Source organism: Rana temporaria, chromosome 1 (assembly GCF_905171775.1).
Source record: "Rana temporaria chromosome 1, aRanTem1.1, whole genome shotgun sequence".
In the NCBI taxonomy this organism is placed as follows: domain Eukaryota; kingdom Metazoa; phylum Chordata; class Amphibia; order Anura; family Ranidae; genus Rana; species Rana temporaria.
In genome coordinates, this window is record NC_053489.1 from 55,111,310 (window position 1) to 55,131,565 (window position 20,256).

The following is a 20,256-nucleotide window of genomic DNA, read 5'->3' on the forward strand; positions in this document are numbered from 1 at the left end:
AGCTAGGGAGGAGTTGTTGGGTGGAAGAGCTGGAGTGAGAGAATGGATGCTGTTGGAACCTGAGACCCTGGAAGAGAGGCACATGAGAGAGCAAGTAGAGGACAGCAGGAGAGAACACTCTAAGAATATCCAGGGAGGGACTACTGGTTGCAGCTATGAGGCTGGTGAATGAGCACAGTCGGGAGGACTGGGGAGGCACACCTGAGAAAACTGGGAGATTGCAGTTTGAGATGGGTGCAGAGAGGACTGTGGGAAGAACAGTGGAGAGAGGTCATTTAGATGCTATAAAAAATAATAAAAAAAAGAAAAGATTGTTTGCCGCTGCCCCAAAAAATATACCACCAGCTGCCACTGCAATGGCTTGACAGTGAAGGATACTCTACTGTCATTCAGACCTTATGGTTGAAAGAGGAGATTACTGTTGGGCTTTAGCCATACCTCCTAACCATCTGAGGAGACAAAAAGGAGCACCACCGGTTGCCAACCCCTGGTTAAAGTTGAATCGCAAACATTTTTTTTGCCACTCATTTTCCTTGAATTTTTCTTACATTTATAATAATTTAGATCATCCTATGGAAATTATGGGATTACCACTGAATTGCTATAGCCTTTTTGGCATGAAAAAATAATTTGTCGTAATAAGGGTTTTGTGCAATTAGGTAGGTCAGAGTCCTCCAAATACCCAAAAACATTTACAGGGGTATGTTAGGTATTTGAAGGATGTAGCTCATAAAGTCTGTTGTGGCAGACCAAACGTTACATACAACCTGGGCACTCCTAGACCATGTGGTAAAATATGCCTTGTCCGAAATGCATTTATTGATAGTCACATAGTAACGTTTTTGTAGAAGTCTCAAATGAGGGACAGTCCCTCAAAATTAGGACAGTTGGGAGCCTCAGTTCCTAGACATTCTAAACCATGGGGACAAAGAAAATGGCAGAATCGCTGCTGTTTTTTATTTCTATTATGCCGCGTACACACAACTGTTTTTTCATGACGAGAAAAATGCAATTTTTTAAATTGGTTCGTGAAAAACGGTCGTGTGTATGCTCCAGAGCATTTTTCTCGATGAGAATTTTTTTTTAGAACATGTTCAATTTTTCTCGTCGTTATGCACGTCGGGCCAGATTCTCGTACATATCACGGCGTTGTAACGTATCTCGTTTACGTTACTCGCCGCAAGTTAAACGGGCAAGGGCCTGATTCCCAAACCACCTTACCTGTAAACTTGCGGCGGCGTAGCGTAAAATTCCACCCGCGTAAGCACTCCTAATTCAAATGATCCTGGTAGGGGGCGTAGATCATTTAAATTAGGCGCGCTCCCGCGCCGATCGTACTGCGCATGCGCCGTCGGGACTCATTTGTTTTGACGGTAACGTAAATGGCGTCCAGCGCCATTCACAGACGACTTACCTCGAACAATTAAAATTTTCAAATTGCGAAGCGGGGGAACGACGGCCATACTTAACATTGAGTACGCACCTAGGGGGCCTGTTTATCTTTACGCCGCGTATCGCTTACGGAAACCATGTAAAAAACACTACGACGGGCAAGCGTACGTTCGTGAATCGGCGTGACTAGTCATTTGCATATTCTACGCTGGACCGCAGAACAAAACGCCACCTAGCGGTCAGCGTAGATATTGCAGCCTAATATACAACGGCGCTGGCCCGTCGTATCTTAGGCATGTTTAAGTGTATCTCAGTTTGAGAATACACTTAAACATAGGACGGCCCTAGAATCGGGACTTACGTTGGCGTATTGCTGATACGCCAGCGTAATTCTTTGAGAATATGGCCCGTCGTTCTTTTTCACATCGTGACAAACGGTCATGTGTATGCTGTTACGAGGGGGAAAAAGGCGCATGCTCAAAAGCAAGTTATAAGACCGGAGCGCTTGTTCTGGTAAAACTAGCGTTTGTAATGGAGATAGCACATTCGTCAAGCTGTAATGGACTGAAAAGCGTGAATCGGCTCTCACCAAACTTTTACTAACACGAGGATCAGCAAAAGCAGCCCAAAGGGTGGCGCCGTTTAAATGGAACTTCCCCTTTATAGTCCCGTCGTACGTTGCTCAAGCATTTTTTTTCACGAACGTCTGTATGCAAGGCAGGCTTGAGAGGAACCACGACAAATCACATTGAGAAAAACTTTTTGCATGACATGAATAACGGTCGTGTGTACGCGGAAAAACTGTAATAGCTCACAGGACTATAGCTTAAAGTGTATACAAATGTGACAGTCACAGCCAACTCTCCGGTGCAATGGACCTCCTAGAGGCTCACGCCAGTTCTTACCTTACATGACTCTACACACATTCCATTGGCCAACATATACAAAAAAACTTTGTTGTAGTAAACAGTAAATTACCCCATTGGGTCTTTATTCTTTAATTATTTTCACACAATAGGCTTAAATATGGGGACTTATCTGAATGCTGCCTGTAGCAGTTTAGAGCCACAGGTATGATGCATGAACATGTACTGTTGACTAGTGTCCATTGGAATGGTGGAAAATAGCACTGATAACAGCCCATATCCTTAAAGCGGATGTGCCACTAAAAAAATATATTAAAAGCCAGCAGCTACAAATACTGCAGCTGCTGACTTTTAATATTAGGACACTTACCTGTCCTGGAGTCCAGCAGCGTCTGCAGCAGAGGACGAGCGATCGCTCGTTACCCTGCTGCTCCCCCCTCCATCCACGGTGAGGGAACCAGGAAGTGAAGCGCTCCGGCTTCACTGCCCGGTTCCCTACGGCGCATGCGCGAGTCGCGCTGCGCCCGCCGATTGGCTCCCGCTGTGTGCTGGAAGCTGAGTGTTCCCAGCACACAACGGGGTACGGACAGGATGCCAGAGAAAAACCCGTCTTTTGCCCGTGAGGTGTGGCCGGAAGTGGGTGCAAATACCTGTCTTTAGACAGGTATCTGCACCCCCCTCCCCCCTGAAAGGTGTCAAATGTGACACCGGAGGGGGGGAGGGTGCCGATTTCACTTTAGGGTGGAGATCCGCTTTAAAAGCAATGTGTGGGTGGAATGATCCATCTAAAAATAGTTCAGGTGCTAGGTAGTGTCACACACCATATACAGTGATAGCTTGTTTCCAGGGAGAAGGGCTTTGAACCATAGACTGTCCTTTGACTAAGCAGGTTGTGCACACCTGTACAACCAGGATGCTGGTTTCCAGGAAATTGTGAATACAGGGTTAGAGGTTGTATCCCTCCCAAGTCGCTACACATTTTCTGGACTCCAGAACCCAATGCAAACGGCAAAATCTGTTTTCTCCAGTCAGAGCAGACATTCTAGAGCCCCTTAACTTGCATAAGTAAGAACTCTGGGTAACATCTAAGGCCGCATACACACGATCGGTCATAACCGATGAAAACGGACTGAAGGACCGTTTTATCGGTTAACCGATGAAGCTGACTGATGGTCTGATGTGCCTAAAAAAACGATCAGAACGCGGTGACGTAAAACACACGACGTGCTGAAAAAAACAAAGTTCAATGCTTCCAAGCATGCGTCGATTTGATTCTGAGCATTTTGACCGATGCTTTTGCATACAAACGATCAGTTTTGACCTATGGGTTAGGCGTCCATCGGTTCAATTTTAAAGCAAGTTCTCTTTTTTTTTGACCGATGGGTCCCACAACACGATCGGTTTGGACTGATAAAACGATCTTTCAGTCTGTTTTCATCGGTTTTGACCGATAGTGTGTACGTGGCCTTACACTTCTGACAAGGCGTTGCACTGGAGGTCATCAAAGCCAGAATATCATGTACTTCCTTTTCTATAAAGCATTATACTATGTTTTTCTGAAGTGCACTGGAATGTGTGAAACTTAGAATAAATTGATTTAATATAAATAAATCCCTTGAAATTTACAAACCCTCCACAGACTACAGTATCTGTATACAGTGTTCTACTTGATTTGACGGCTACTGTTCCACAATATTACATAACAATCATGACCTGCAAGTCAAAACTATCATGGGGCAGATTCATATACAATGGTGCAGATTTGCACCGGCGTGGTGCATCATTTTTAGACTACACCGGTCCAGCGCGGAGAGGCAGTTAGGTGATTCAAGAAACTTTTTTTGTCTACGATGCCCCAGCGGGGTGGATTTTAGACGGCGTAAGGCGGGTAAGGCCAACTGGGAGTCACCCTATGCTAATGAAGTGCCGACCGTGGCGCCAGGGGTCACGCCGGGGCGCATCTTAGACCGCACATGCTCAGTGACATCCAGGGGTAAATGCCCCAATCTGCACATGCTCAGAACTGCGCCCCGGCGTGATCCCTGAGCTACGCCGACCCACTACCAAAGCTCAGTCATGAATCAGCCCAGACTCCGCCCTGCAGGTGCAAAATGTATGAAGCTTTTTTTTTTCTAAGCTAGGTCCGTTTGCATTGTGGTGGGGCAGTTTATGGCTGATGAGGAATCCTCAGGTGGGCGGATGACCAATTTCAGCCCAGAGGAGAGGGCTGTAATTATTGAGGGCCTCTCCCAACATGGGGACCGCCTCTATGTGTTGTCAGCAAGTGTTGTTGCTCAGTTTGTTTGTAACGCTGCTGCTTTAGCTGCTCTCCAGCTGACCTCTGAAGTTTGGTGCAAAGTTACCCCTGCTTTTATGAGGGGTAACCTTTGCACCGGAAATTTTCAGCTCCGCTCACTGGAGTAGCCTGCGCCGGACAAGCTTAAGTTGATGAATCGGCCAAAAACCTCATTTGCATATTTAAAACAAAAAAACCATGGCCACGCCAGATCGGACCAGCGTAAATCTGCACCAACGCCGCGCCGGCGTGGAAAGGTTACACCGAGGCGATGAAGTCTATTTGGAGGCGTAATCTGGTTCTCTGGGTAAGGTGCAGCGATCCGCCGGCGCAAATCTGCACTTACGCCATGCATCTACCAAAAAAACGGTGTAAGTGCTTTATGAATCTGGCCCACTGTATCTACAACTCATTAGAGTCAATGGGAAAAATATTCCTTTCATTGGGAAGAATCCTTAGATAGCTAAAAGTATATTGTTTTTGGTCACTCATCTGAGAGGCAGATGTTGCTCTTTGCTTAGGCAACCCCCACAAACCTCTGGAGCAACCCTAGTCGAGAAAGACCAAACTAGCGTTTTTCATTACCTCTAAATAATGTCCTCTGCAGAGCACACATACAGTAATGGCAGATGCATTCTTTGCTCTTACATGGAGTGACCATCTTTGACACCTCTACACATAACTTACAATGACACTCTCTTGACAATGCTTTGCAAACTCATCTGAGAAAGTTGCACTGCTCTGTAGGTCTGGCAGCATTGGAGATAATCTAACCACTCATAGCTTAGTCCTGCTAAGTTTGACAGCTTGCACGCTGCTTCTCTCAGGCCCCGTACACACGACCGAGTTTCTCGGCAGAATTCAGCCAGAAACTGGATCGGAGCTGGATTCTGCCGAGAAACTCTGTCGTGTGTACACTTTTCACTGAGGAAGCCGACGAGGAACTCGTCGGGCCAAATAGAGAACATGTTCTCTATTTCCTCGTTGCTCAATGAGGAAAGTCGGCCCGCCGAGATCCTCGGCGGCTTCAACACTGAACTCGACGAGGAACTCGATGTGTTTGGCACGTCGAGTTCCTCGTACGTGTGTACGGGGCCTCAGAGTATGCAACACAGACCCATCCTCTGGGGCCTTGATCCTTTCTGCTAAAGTCATGTAGTGTTCAGTTGTACCAGCCTTACAAAGTACAGGCAAAGATCTCATCTGATCAGTAACCATTGACCAAACAGTCAGCCTTAAAGTATGTTTGTGCTCATACTATGGACATTCATTTCTTTAAAACTCTCAAACTGATTTGAATTTAAAAATCAATTTCACCTCAATGCCTATAGCTACAGAGTTGAATAAGGGACTGTTAGTGTACATAGTCTGGACACAGGTTTACTTTGAAACCCTCTTTTCAATGCCCTAGTTAAATTGTATGGGCCATATTCTGAGAGAAGTTACGATGGAGTATCTCAGGATACTCCATTGTATCTCTCTTTTTTGGCCCGTGTATCTATGCGACTGATTCTTAGAATAATTTTCGCATAGATACACTTAAGATCCGCCATGTGTAAGTCACTTACACTGTCGGATCTTAAATGTAATTACGCCGCCCGCCGCTAGATGGCATTTACGTGAAGGTCTCATTTGTTTATGCAAATGAGCCTGCTACGCCGATTCCCGAACGATTTTGCGTCGCGTACCCGTCGCTAACGTCGTTTGCGTAAGCGGAAACTTACTCCTGCTATATGAGGAGTAAGTTTCCGCATGTCCCACGTAGGCCATGTTACGGATAGCGTCGGGTCCGCGTCGTGTTTTTCCGTCGGCTACGTCGTTTCCCTAAGTCGTTCTTGAATACGATTTTACGTCATTGACGCACACGTCGGCGTCATTGACGTTTTCCGCCGAGAACTGGAGCATGCGCACTGGGCTTTTTTAAGCCCGGCGCATGCGCAGTTACTTAGAATCGGGGGCGCGCTTAATTTGAATAGAAGCCGCCCCCCTGAAGATACGCGTGGCTACGCCGGGCCATTTACACTCCGCCGCCCCAAACTACGGAGCAGGTGTTTGGGGAATACAGCACTTGCTCCTGTAGTTTGGGGCGGCGGAGTGTAAATGCCTTACGCGCCGCCCACGGACATTTACAGAGAATATGGGCCTATGTCTTTTCCTTTATAGAAGGGGAACCAGGGAAGGCAAAATATAAGCAGATTAAGCTTCAGATTTAAATAAACATATAGCTGAATTGTTCTTACCAGACCATTGCATGAGCTGATCGCTGCATATCCACTCCCCACATCTCGCTGTTGGACTGTTCCACTAAAGTGACAAAAGACCCCTGATCGAGGGGTAATCCTAATTCCACTATTATTTCCAGTTCTTCTTTCAAGGATATAGTTATCTGACAAAAATTCTTCACTGACAGACAAGTTAAACAGTAAATCCTTAGTCCCTTGTAAAATGCGGTAGTGCACCGTTGCTGATTGCAAATCCCGTTTTCTTCTGTTTAGAGTTTCATGATGAGTCACGGTGTGGGACAAGAAGTTGCCATTTTTGTCCACCTTGACTGGCTCAACCAGTTCATATTCTGGAGGCAGATTCCTGGCTTGGTGTTCTGCAAAAGAAAATGAGTGAAAACATAAAGAGGCCATTATGTTAAATAACAATTTAGAAAACTATTTGCAAGTTTCACTGATAAATACATTGTAAAAATGTTTTCACAATGTATTTTGTTTAATGTTAATGTGCAGATTAAGGCTACATGCACATGGGCGCATACACTATATTGTCAAAAGTATTGTGACACCCGCCTTTACAGGCCAGTCAAGTTCCTGCACCCCAAACTGGCTCATCCATGTCTTTATGGACCTTACTTTGTGCACTGGTTCAAATCATTTAGTGAAGGGAGGATTATGGTGTGAGGTTGTTTTTCAAGGGTTGGGGTTGGCCACTTAGTTCCAGAGAAGGGAATATTTTAAGGGGTCAGCATACCAAGACATTCTGGACAATTTCATGCTCCCAACTTTGTGGGAACAGTTTGGGAATGGCCCCTTCCTGTTCCAACATCACTGTGCACCAGTGCACAAAGCAAGGTCCATGAAGACATGGATGATGGAGTTTGGGTGGAGGAACTTGACTGGCCTGCACAGAGGCATGAGTCCTGACCTCAACCCGATAGAACACCTTTGGGAGCGGAGACTACGAGCCAGGCCTTCTTGGCCAACATCAGTGCCTGAACTCACAAATGCACTTCTGGAAGAATGGTTAAACATTCCCATAGACACACTCCTAAACCTTGTGGACAGCCTTTCCAGAAGAGTTGAAGCTGTTATAGCTGCAAAGGGTGGGCCAATTTAACATTAAACCCTTCTGTCTAAGACTAGGATGGCATTAAAGTTCATGTGTGTGTAAAGGCAGGTGTCCCAATACTTTTTATAATGTAGTGTATTTCTAGATGTTCCTAGATGACTGGATGGGTAGTATAGCACTGGATAAGTGGTATAACCTTACGGGCGGATTCTCCTTCACTGGGCTCTCAGTACCATAGGGGAATATATATACAGATAGAGTCGTCTGTTGTTTATTGTTGTTGGTCTTGAAGATCCAATGGCTGATTCTGGTGTTGCAGCCTATGATCCCGGCAGTCCACCTATCATGATGCTGTGCAGTATCCACTGCTAAGTTGCAGCCGTGCAGCACTTGGTGGCGTTTGCGCTCATAATGTTTGTGCTCGGAGGGGCACAGGTGAGCAACTGCCCAATGCGGCCATGTGATGTATTAGCCAGATCCAGGAAGTACTATGGCCTGTGGAATGGATGTGGCCTGTGTTACCTTTATCTGGCCCTTCGGTACTATTTCATCCAATGACATCAATGATGAGGCACTAGTCCTCCTATAGACAGGGCCGATCCGCCCTATAGGCTCACTATGCAAGCCGCTTAGGGCCCCGCAAAGCTGCGAAGGGCCACCCAAATTACTAGAGGCCCCGCCTGGTTAGAAGTAATTTTCGACCCCTCACCAGGCGGGGCCGAAAGCATGGGAGAAGAGGTAAGAACAGGTAAGAAGCCAGAACCCCCCGCTTCTCACTTTAATGTAAGATGTCATTTCCGACAGCAGAACACCCCCTCTTTAATGTGACATGTCACTGTCGGCAGTAATCCACTCCATTACAGTAGTATATAATGTACAATGTGTGTGTTTCTGTAATATAATTGTGGGGAAGAGAGCTCCGGCAGGTCACAGAAGTGCAGAACAGTGCTAAAAGAAAGGTATTTGGCACAATTATATTACAGAAACACACACATTGTACATTATATACTACTGTAATAGAGTGGATTATAGGATTTTACTAGCATTTTAACTCAGTTCACACTGGGGATTCCTGACAGGCAGGGAGAGAGAGGGGGGGAGAAGACAGCATATTACATGGTAAGACCTACCCCGAAAATAAGCCCTACTGAGTCTTTTTTTGCCAAAATTAATATAAGACCCAGGCATATTTGCAGGGAAACATGGTAATACCAATAATGGGACATTATTCCTCCTCCTGATACCAACAATGGGGCTCTATTCCTCCCTAAAACACCAATGATGGGGCACCATTCCTCCCCACAGACTCCAGCTATTGGGTACTATTCCTTCCACTGACACAATTGATGGGACATCATTCCTCCCACTGACAATAGGGTATTATTTCTCCCACAAAAACAAAATATCTGCACTGTTTACTGCTACTAATGCCAGGCCATTTTCTGCTCCCACTGACCACAGTCTCTCACCCCTAAGGTCTGAAGGACAATAAAGTTGCTCTTTATTTAGAGAGTTTGGAGACTTTCACTATACCAAGGTGTACTAATAAAAATGTTTATTTCCTTATGGATTACAAGACCGGCTGTACATAATGACAAATCGTTTGGAAAGTAAAACAGATCACATATGTATTTCATTGGTCTACTTAGCTGTCTGCCTACAGGTCATTAAAATATGAATTTCTTTTAAATTAACTTGCTATTTCTGGGAAATACATATTCTTCTCTTAGAAATAAGTACACATGGGGGTACTATTCCGTCCAAGAGGCTCTTGTGAAGGACCAATATGTTCAAACTGAATACAGTGTTGGGTCCATACATGCTATTTCCAGCAGACAATCCATATTCAGTGGGTTCATATATAGCAGGGCTATATTATTACATTTACTAATTAACTGCCTGGAATTTAGCTGTACGTTTCGAAGACTACTTCTATCCATTAGGCAGGGTATAATACAAAGTGGAACCTCACACAGCTTCAAGCACACATACTAAGGAAATCAAAGTCTGAGGAACGAAATGTGACTTGCTGTAGCACCGATATCGAAAATGGAAATTTAAGTGTATGCCAACCTCAACAATTAACTTTTATTGGCTCCCTTTGCTCTCTTAAAGCGGAGCTTCGTCTGAAAAAAACTGAAAGTCAGTAGCTATAAATACTGTAACTGCTGACTTTTTAATATAAGGACACTTACCTAGGGTCGCTGTAGGTAATCATGGGGCCCCATACAGTCTTCCCAGCAAGGCCCCCTAACTCCACCTACACCCCACCCACCCCCCAAATTGCAGTAAACAGCAACACTGACTTTATCTGCCTATGCCCCAAAAATGTGAAAAGTCCCTCCTTTGCTCCCACCTCCTGGGCCCGTCTGTTGGCCCGATGGGGCCCAGGGAGATGTAATATAGGAACAAGTAAGCAAGTAGGAATGGGGTTGTGGTCTAGTAAAATCCATTTATTTGTTTAGGAAGAAACAAACAATAAAACTGCCTTGGGCCCCCCTGTTTAGCTGATGGGGCCTGGGCCTAGTATTACAGGACCAGTTGTACTGCCTTATAAGTAGCCATCCTTACCTGTAAAGGGATCCTGCTATGTGAGCACCCAAAGCTGATCCGTCCATTGGATTTGGGTGCAGGCGCTGACATTGCAAGTAAGGGAAAATGGCAGTGAAGTCTTCAGGCTTCACAGTTGGTTTCCTACTGTGCATGCACAAGTTGCAATGCGCTTTCTGAATGGTCCCGCCATCTTCTGGGACACACACTGGTTCCAGAAAGCAGTGGGGGGAGGAGAAGGGGCTGGATATGTTGCTGATTGCTGATCTTATGTGGCAGTGGGTGTGGGGTACCTGTCAAAACCAGGTACACGCTCCCCCCCAAAAACTGACAAATGTTGCAGTGGAGGGGGGGGGGGGGGGGAAGCGGATATTCTCCTTTTGGGTGGAGCTTCGCTTTAAATATATAATTGAAAGTGTTTTGTTATATCTGTCTGGTAAATGCAACGATCTACCCATTAAGCCAATGTGCTCCTAACATTGTTATATCGTTAAAGCGGTAATAAACTGCACTTTAAAAAAAAGAAAAGTAAGCGGTAGTAAAATGCACCTTTTTACTGAAGAAAACTAAAAAGAAAAAAATATTTAAAACAAATGAATGTAACAAACCATGATTAAAAAACACAAGTTTCAAATATACAAAAGTCACTAAATAAATAAAATAAATGTGGCGCTAACTCAAGTAAAGTGCTAATAGTAAAAAAAAAAAATTATTTGCATATTCAATGAATTAGTAAATTCCATAAACCGTGAAATAACAATCCAAAATTCATAAATGTGCAAAAAAGTGCATTTGCAAAAACAAATAAATTCCTTAATTCTAAGATTCACAAAAAGTGCTTTTTTAATCAAAAAATAGATATAAAGTTGATAGTAGATGTGCAACAATCAAGTGCAGGAAAAACATAACATTTTTATAACGTGTAGTCACACTTGCTTCCACCATCCGCAATTCAGCAATAGTGTGCCACAGCACCTGACTAAAAGAGTGCATCTTGGTAAGTTGATTGTGTCTGGATTTGCCTAAACTATATAAACATGTTTATTTATGTATATTGGTGTGCAAATTGGCAAATCAGACCTTGTAGATAAAAGCGAACCATGCTTGATTAATAAGGGCCCCTCTCCTTAAATACCCCTGACAAAAAAGAAAAAAAAAAATATGAATTTACACTAAATTGCTCATTATTATCTTTATTATTTTATTTTAACTCAGATCTTTCTTTTTTCTCTTTTTTTTTACCTCTATATCTTAAATTGTTCATATTAATATACTTTCATATTATTAATATTCGTATTAATATATTTTGATTACTAAATGTTAATTTGGCATTAAATTTATATAACAATGCTGTTTATGTTCAATCCAATGTATACATGTTGTAAAATGTTTGTGATTGTATGTGACATACAAAACCTCATGTATGTTTAATATGTTTTAAAAAATATTATAACAATGTATTGTACTTAAAAAAGAAAAAAAAGAGGGAAGTTAAATTAGTGACTATTGCAATTTTAGTGCAAGGTCCGCTTTAACCCCCCTGAGCGATATTCCCGAGTCTGACTCGGGGTGGAATTTAAGGACCAAAAGCAGTAACCCCCGAGCCAGACTCGGGGCCACCTCGCAGCGTCCACAGGCACAAGTTACTTACCTTGTCCCTGGATCCTGCAATGCTTCCCCGCTGTGTGATCGAGCGGTGTCCTCCTCGCTAGAATTTCAGTGCCGAGTGCCGCCAAGCTCCGTTCCCTGCGACGTTACGACGCACGGGGGCGGAGATCGGCGCCAAATTTAAAAAAGTTAATAAACACAATACATACAGTATACTGTAATCTTATAGATTATAGTACTGTATGAAAAAAATACACACCCCCCTTGTCCCTAGTGGTCTGTCCAGTGTCCTACATGCACTTTTATATAATAAAAACTGTTATTTCTGCCTGGAAACTGGAGATTGTCCATAGCAACCAAAAAGTGTCCCTTTATGTCAAAAGTGGTTTTAGACCAGCTAAAAAACAGCGATAATAAATTAGAATCACTTGCAGAATTGAGCGATAGTGATTTGTGGGAAAGTTCATCATCAAAAAATTAAAAGTAATCATTGTTATTATTATTATTATATTATTTGTTATTATGTATATGTATTTATTATATTATAATTTATGATTTTGTGTTTCAAATTTTATTATACCCGGGATGTCTAATAGACTCTTGTTTGGACAGATTTAAGTGAGTTATTCCTAAGAATTACAGGCCTACAATATAAAACGCCAAATTTCCATGCAAAATAATGGTACCGCTTTCAGCACCTAAAATCTGAAATAATCATACCGCCAGGGAGGTTAACAGCCAGTCATTTTTATTTTAGCCATGTTATCCATACACTCCACTAATCATTTCACAATTAATTACATTTTTATTTACTCTCCCTCTGCACTCTCGGGGGGACTCAGGTGAAGGCAGATGTGAAAGAGGGAGCCAGACAAGAGGCGGCAGTCCTGCATAAACGCATTGTGAAATCCCTGCTCAATGTGGACAATTTTCATAAAAACACAGCTTGAAATGTAAATAGCATGAACTTTCTGACCTAACAATAGCATGTTTAGTCTACTGACTGATTTATCTCAGTCTTTGGGGCAATGCGAGTGTAATTACATCCCTAATAAAATTAAAATAAAGATGTGCATCTAGTAGCAGATAACCAGTGGCAATAATAAATCTAATTATCCTGCAGTGATGGAAAATTGATGTACTAAACTGAATAAACTAGATTATTCTTTTACACACAAATAGTCTTTTGCTCCTATAGTAAATAATATACAAGTCTTGCTACTGTAATTCATGATATCCATATATAAAGAAGGCCAAGGTTATCCTGACTTATAATCCTTTTCCCACACATCTGTTTGCTGTAGTAGTCACGCATAAGAGGAGACATCAATGGCAGATCTGTTTCTCTTGTTCTACGTATTGTCATGGTATCTTCACTGTTCCTGTATCATTACATCAAGAGTATAACAAGAGACACAGATCCAGTACATCAACATCAACATCCAGTACATCAACGCCTTATACATTATATCAGCCATTCTCAACCAGGGTTAAGTAACCCTACAATTCTTCAAGACTCGGAGGTTGTGTGTGGCTCCTTGCGCTGTGGCTGATTGAACTCCCATTTGAAAGTGCCTGCATTGGTCCAGTTCCATTTGGCAGAATCAGCTACATGACACCATTGATCATTATAGCTACCTGTACCGACCACCAATGTAAGGAGCATTTTTCCCACTGTCTCCCGATTGTTTTTAGTAGGGGTTCTCTGTGACTTGAAAATTACTGTATTTATTGGCGTATCACACGCACTTTTTTCCCCTTAAAATCAGCGGGAAATCGTGGGTGCGTATTATATGCCAAATGGCTGCCTTTGAGGGGAAGGAGGGAATGAGTGCCGCCGAAATAGACAGAGCTAAATCTCCTGTGTACTCGGCTCCGCTCGCAGTCACGCCCAGTCCTGCATCCTAGCATTTACGTCCCGCCATTGGACCAGTGTTATGTCCATTATAGGAGCCGGGCCAAGAGGTGAGACTGGGCGGGACTGCGGCCGGGCCAAGAGGTGGGACTGGGCAGGACTGCGAAACGAGCTGAGTATACAGGAGATCCGGCTCTGTCTATCTCAGCAGCGCTCCTTCCCTCCTCGGCAGGCAGATGGACACTGATCATGCTGCAATTTTGGGCAAGGCTGCAGATGGACACTGATTATTCTGCAATGATGGGCAAGGCTACATATGGACACTGATAATTCTGCAATGATGGACAAGGCTGCAGATGGACACTAATAAGGCTGTATTGATGGGCATTTAAAATGTAATTTATTTTCCTTAAACTTCCCCCCTAAAAGTTTTTTTTTCCTTAAACTTCCCTCCTAAACTTGGGGTGCATGTTATACGCCTGTGAGTGTTACACACCGATAAATATGGTATTTCAAGGGTTCCTTCAGGTTAAAAAGGTTGAGAAAGGGTGCATTACATGGTCAAAAGTTTGGTCATCACACTTATATGAGCTTGCTCTAGTTCTGGGTGGACACCATATGATGCCCTCCCCAGAACGCCTTGTGCGCATCCCATGCGTTGCCCTTCTGCACGATCTTTTACCTGCTGCGTCCATCGGACACAGTGAATGACAGATTAGTGTACTGGGCGGCTGCCAGTACCATGTGATCGCTGTTACCAATCACAGCAGATCACATGGCAATTGTACACAATGGATGGTTTCCATTCATAGCCATTTATTGTGTACTATTGTGTTACTTGCTGTGATAGGTCACAGTGATCACATGGTACAGAGAGGGCCAATCACAGCCCATCTGTACCATATGGTTAGCTGCAGCAAAAAAACAACAAAAAAATGATATATATATATATAGTTTAGCATGCTTCAATAGCATTACGATCATCAACCAAATATTGTTGTGCTCACATTATGTAAATGTATTTGTGACAAAAATAACCCAGTGCTTTTAGTGCTCTTCACTCCCCTTTGTCTCATCTACTTTTCCCAAACTTAAAAATGTCAGGCGACATATCACATATTATTCATCCGTACTCTTCCCATCAAAGTTCAAAACGTTCCATAAATAGTAATGCTCACATTTTAAAGTGGAGGTTCACCCGGAAATAACATTTTTTAACCTTAGAATCCTGCTCATTTTGTCTAGGGGAATCGGCTAGTTGTTTTAAAATCGAAGCTGTACTTACCGTTGTAGAGAGCGATCTTCTCCGCCGCTTCCGGGTATGGGCTGCGGGACTGGGCGTTCCTATTTTGATTGACAGTCTTCCGACAGGCTTCCGACGGTCGCATCCATCGCGTCACGATTTTCCGAAAGTAGCCGAACGTCGGTGCGCAGGCGCAGTATAGAGCCGCACCGACGTTCGGCTTCTTTCGGCTACTCGTGACGCGATGGATGCGACCGTCGGAAGACTGTCAATCAAAATAGGAACGCCCAGTCCCGAAGACCATACCCGGAAGCGGCGGAGAAGATCGCTCTCTACAACGGTAAGTACAGCTTCGATTTTAAAACAACTAGCCGATTCCCCTAGACAAAATGAGCATCAATCTAAGGGTAAAAAAAAAATTTGTGGGTGAACTCCCGCTTTAAGTAAACATTTTATGCATAGAGAAAGCATTAACATCCCATGTGTTCAACCTCCACACCTCCATGCATCCCCACGTAATTTACTGCACTTTGCCGGACTATATGCCCACTGTTGGAAGGGCTGTATAAGCACACAAAGACCTGGGAGGGAACCCTTCAAGGGAAAGGGTCACCCCCAGAAAGGGGCTACTGTTGGTAAATCAAGGTCTATACTCGGTGGTACAAATAATCTCAATAATTTATTAAATATATTGTACTACAAAACAAGTTAAAAAATGTCAATACATGTGATGACATAAAAAACGTGGCAGAGCTGATGGGTGAAAAGGTATACTATCGCCTCGGCAATATAGTATGTCAGACTTACAAACAAAGAACATATAACAAACATATAACAATGAAACTCAGACAGTCCGGACACATGAGTGCTGCTTCTGTGATGGTTCACCAGGGTAAACCCCTATTATTAATATTTAGATAAGTTATACGGTAGGTATATGCCTGATGAATAGGTGAACAAATCACAGAGGTGACACTACGGGGAGGGGGAACAGGCTGAAATTGGAAATGCCCTGAATAGGTCTAGAATGAAAATGCTAAGTGGGCTGCTGTTGTATGACACAACGAGGCAAAAATAGAGCCCGCTATCTGGCAAAATTTGCCTTGCATGCAGTATCCAGAGCAATCAATGTAGATGTTCAGGGTTTGAACAGGAATTGGGGATGGCAGTTCTACTGATAGTAGTTGAACCCGGCGGGTTAGATGCATATACAGTCCCACTCCTGTGTCGTGGACTCTGAGAGATCGAAGCAGTTCCCAGTATAAATCACAGTTCCTGCGAGGGGAGTTCAGTGACAAGATATGCTAGTCTGTGAAACTTAGCACAATTTGTAATTTGGAAAGATCTTACCAGCTGTGTGAGCCGCGATATGGGGGCGGGTGACGGAGGAAATCTCCACGGCTGAATGGACTCTCCTTGATCTTGGCTGGTTCAGTGTGCACTGATACAGGCAATAGCCTACAACACAACAAAGCGAATTATCTGCCTCCCATGCCGCACGTCTGAGGATTTCATCTCACAGTGACATGTCCCCACATCTATTGGGAATGTCAGACATCTGAATGCAATCCCTGCAAGCAATTGGAAGAGCACTTGTCACTTCCCATATCGCGGCTCACACAGCTGGTAAGATCTTTCCAAATTACAAATTGTGCTAAGTTTCACAGACTAGCATATCTTGTCACTGAACTCCCCTCGCAGGAACTGTGATTTATACTGGGAACTGCTTCGATCTCTCAGAGTCCACGACACAGGAGTGGGACTGTATATGCATCTAACCCGCCGGGTTCAACTACTATCAGTAGAACTGCCATCCCCAATTCCTGTTCAAACCCTGAACATCTACATTGATTGCTCTGGATACTGCATGCAAGGCAAATTTTGCCAGATAGCGGGCTCTATTTTTGCCTCGTTGTGTCATACAACAGCAGCCCACTTAGCATTTTCATTCTAGACCTATTCAGGGCATTTCCAATTTCAGCCTGTTCCCCCTCCCCGTAGTGTCACCTCTGTGATTTGTTCACCTATTCATCAGGCATATACCTACCGTATAACTTATCTAAATATTAATAATAGGGGTTTACCCTGGTGAACCATCACAGAAGCAGCACTCATGTGTCCGGACTGTCTGAGTTTCATTGTTATATGTTTGTTATATGTTCTTTGTTTGTAAGTCTGACATACTATATTGCCGAGGCGATAGTATACCTTTTCACCCATCAGCTCTGCCACGTTTTTTATGTCATCACATGTATTGACATTTTTTAACTTGTTTTGTAGTACAATATATTTAATAAATTATTGAGATTATTTGTACCACCGAGTATAGACCTTGATTTACCAACAGTAGCCCCTTTCTGGGGGTGACCCTTTCCCTTGAAGGGTTCCCTCCCAGGTCTTTGTGTATTTGCTTAGTAGATTTTGGTTACGGTAAACAACCCCGCATTGGGGGAGTGTCTCCTCGGTGCCGTCACTACATCACTTTATCTTGTTGTCATATGGGACACCTTGTGTTTTTTCTTACTGTATAAGCACACGTAGTATAATCCCATAACTCCCGATATCTTGTCTCCAATATTCCTCAAGAGTATATTAAGTAATGCCATCCAAAAGAAATTCAAAAACAGACCATAGTGCAGCATATAAATCTCAGAAAAATGTATTGTATATCAATATGCTTACATGGAGGAAAAGCCATAAAAAGGCCAGATTCAAGATGGCCAGCAGGGCACTTTTGGTTCTGGGCCAAGTCTGATGTCACTTCTTGACTAGTTTCCTCTAATTGACTTCCTTGACCCATATATGTGAAGGGTGTTTAGATCTGGTGAGCGTTCATCAGACTCTACAGACTTTGAACTTGGATCAATATATTTTTGCTCTGGTTTTGGATTTGGATTTGGGCTTGCCTGGAGTAAGTAGGGCTTTTCCAGCTGCTTAGGGGGATATATTTAATGTGAAAAACATTTATTTTCTGTGCACTGATGTATACATTATTAGTTGGTGTGTGCAATTGTTTGTGCTGAGTAGGCCAAAGCCTGGCCCTGGATGGAGCCTAACTCAGAATTCTCAAGCTGTCCTGTGTGGTTGAGGAGGGTACAGCACCCAAGGTGGAGAGCCAGAGTATGGAGGTCCACTCCTACTGGAGGGGGATTGGCGTTTATTCTCAGAAGATCCTGGCACTCCCTTGGAACGCGGAGAAGTATGGTGGAGTCTGGAGTCCTGTTGCTGGAGGAGACTAAATCCTAACCCTCCCTCCCTGTAAATTGAAACAATAAAACTTGAAGAATAGACAAAAGTGACTGGCAACCATAATTGTGAGGACTATCCCCGCTGTGGCCATGGATCCACCCTGGGGTAATGCTAGCCCTCTCCCTGTGTTGGAGGCATGTTTTCCCTGCCCTCGGCCAGGTGGGGTGCTTCAACTGTATATTCTTCCATCTGGATTTCAAAGGCAGTCTTTCCACAATAGCCCTCCCACAGCAGCCTATATATGTTGTATGGCGGGGTTGGAAACACTGACCTGTGTAACAGTTATATAATGTAAAACTGTCTCATTTATTTTAAATGCTCCCATTTGGAAGAAGTAATCTGTGGGCGTTTTGGATAGGAACTCAGCAGTGTTCTGTTCTTAATCACTGCCAAAGCTTTTACCTAATTTTGTATTCATGTTAATAGGCAAATTTCTCACACAACGCAATATAGAAGTACAGTTTGAAGGACTTTAAGTGAAAATCAGAAAATGATTTGGCAGGCTTCCCTTTTCCGGAGTGGATTACTCAGACACAGATAAATCAATCCATAGCACTGAGAGCCTGGAGACCGTTCTTCAGAAAACTGCTCGTTTCTCTCAATAACAAACATGGATTGGTGTCATTCATGTTCTGCCGAGCTTTGCAGCGCAGGTAACGGGGGAACTAGAAAACTACAAGAGAAGATGACAGAGACGCTGGGAAACCACACGACGACTTCTGTAGATTATTTTACCATTGTGAGACTGGGAAGTAAAGACACAAAGGAATACATATTGACAATGGCCTTTAAAATTTTGCAGACATATTTGTAATGACTACAAGGAATTCTTCATTTTCAGAGGTTTGCAAAGCGCAAGCCAATCAAAAATATTTTACTTTAATGGCTTTAGCCAACTGGGCAAATGTATGATACAGGAGAGATGATAGTGTTCTTGCTTGTTCTGTAAGACAAATGTAAAACTTAGTTTACTAGTTTAACTTGCCAGCATGTCTTTGAAGAGCGGAAGGAAACCCACCCTGGTACAGGGAGAACACGTACTCCAGGTAGGTATTGCTGTGGCTGGGATTCAAACCGATGACCCTGTTGCCACTAGGTGAAAGTGCCACTTAGCCACTGTTGAAATCATCTGTCCTCTGCCCCCCATACCCAGGGCTGGACTGAAACCAAAATTTGGCCCTGGACTTCATCCAGACTGGCCCACTTTAAAGCGGGGGTTCACCCTATAAAAAAAAAAAAAAAAAATGTTTTCTTCTAGCATAAAATTCGGCATAGTAGCGCGAGCTACTGTATGCCTGTCTTAATTTTTTTATCCCCGTACTCACTGTGTAATCGTACATAGAAGATTCCGACTGCCCACGGGGAATGGGCGTTCCAATCCAGACGGATGGTGATTGACGGCCGGCTCTGGCGCGTCACGCTTCTCCGGAAATAGCCGAAATAGGCTTGGCTCTTCACGGCGCCTGCGCATAGTCTGTGCGCAGGCGCCGTTAAGAGCCGAGACCTACTCCGGCTGTCTTCGGGGAGCGTGACGTGCCAGAGCCGGCCGTCAATCACCCTCCCTCTTGAAAGGAACGCCCATTCCCCGCGGGCAGTCGGAATCTTCTATGTACGATTACACAGTGAGTACGGGGATAAAAAAATTAAGACAGGCATACTGTAGCTCGCGCTACTTTGCCAAATTTTATGCTAAAAAGTTGTTCTGCAGGGTGAAACACCGCTTTAAGTTTGCAAACAAGCACAAAAACAGTATATAAACTATACGCAATTGTGCAAAAAAAACATAAGTAGCATAACATAAGGTGTCCTCACTCACCTTTTATTATTTCACTTATTCTCCTCTGCATTTTTCTCATCCTTCTCACATCACTGCATGAAGTGGAGGGCGAGCTGTGCAGCCATT

At 43.7% G+C, this 20,256-nt stretch overlaps 1 protein-coding gene across 1 annotated transcript in view; it reads right to left on the reverse strand.

Moving 5' to 3' along the window:
* ADAMTS12 (ADAM metallopeptidase with thrombospondin type 1 motif 12) overlaps window positions 1–20,256 on the reverse strand; it is a 646,291-nt gene that overhangs the window by 601,738 nt on the left and 24,297 nt on the right. Inside the window, exon 2 of the mRNA XM_040338094.1 lies at window positions 6,795–7,153. Coding sequence (XP_040194028.1) covers window positions 6,795–7,153 — 359 coding nt within the window. The remainder of the gene's footprint in view (window positions 1–6,794; window positions 7,154–20,256) is intronic.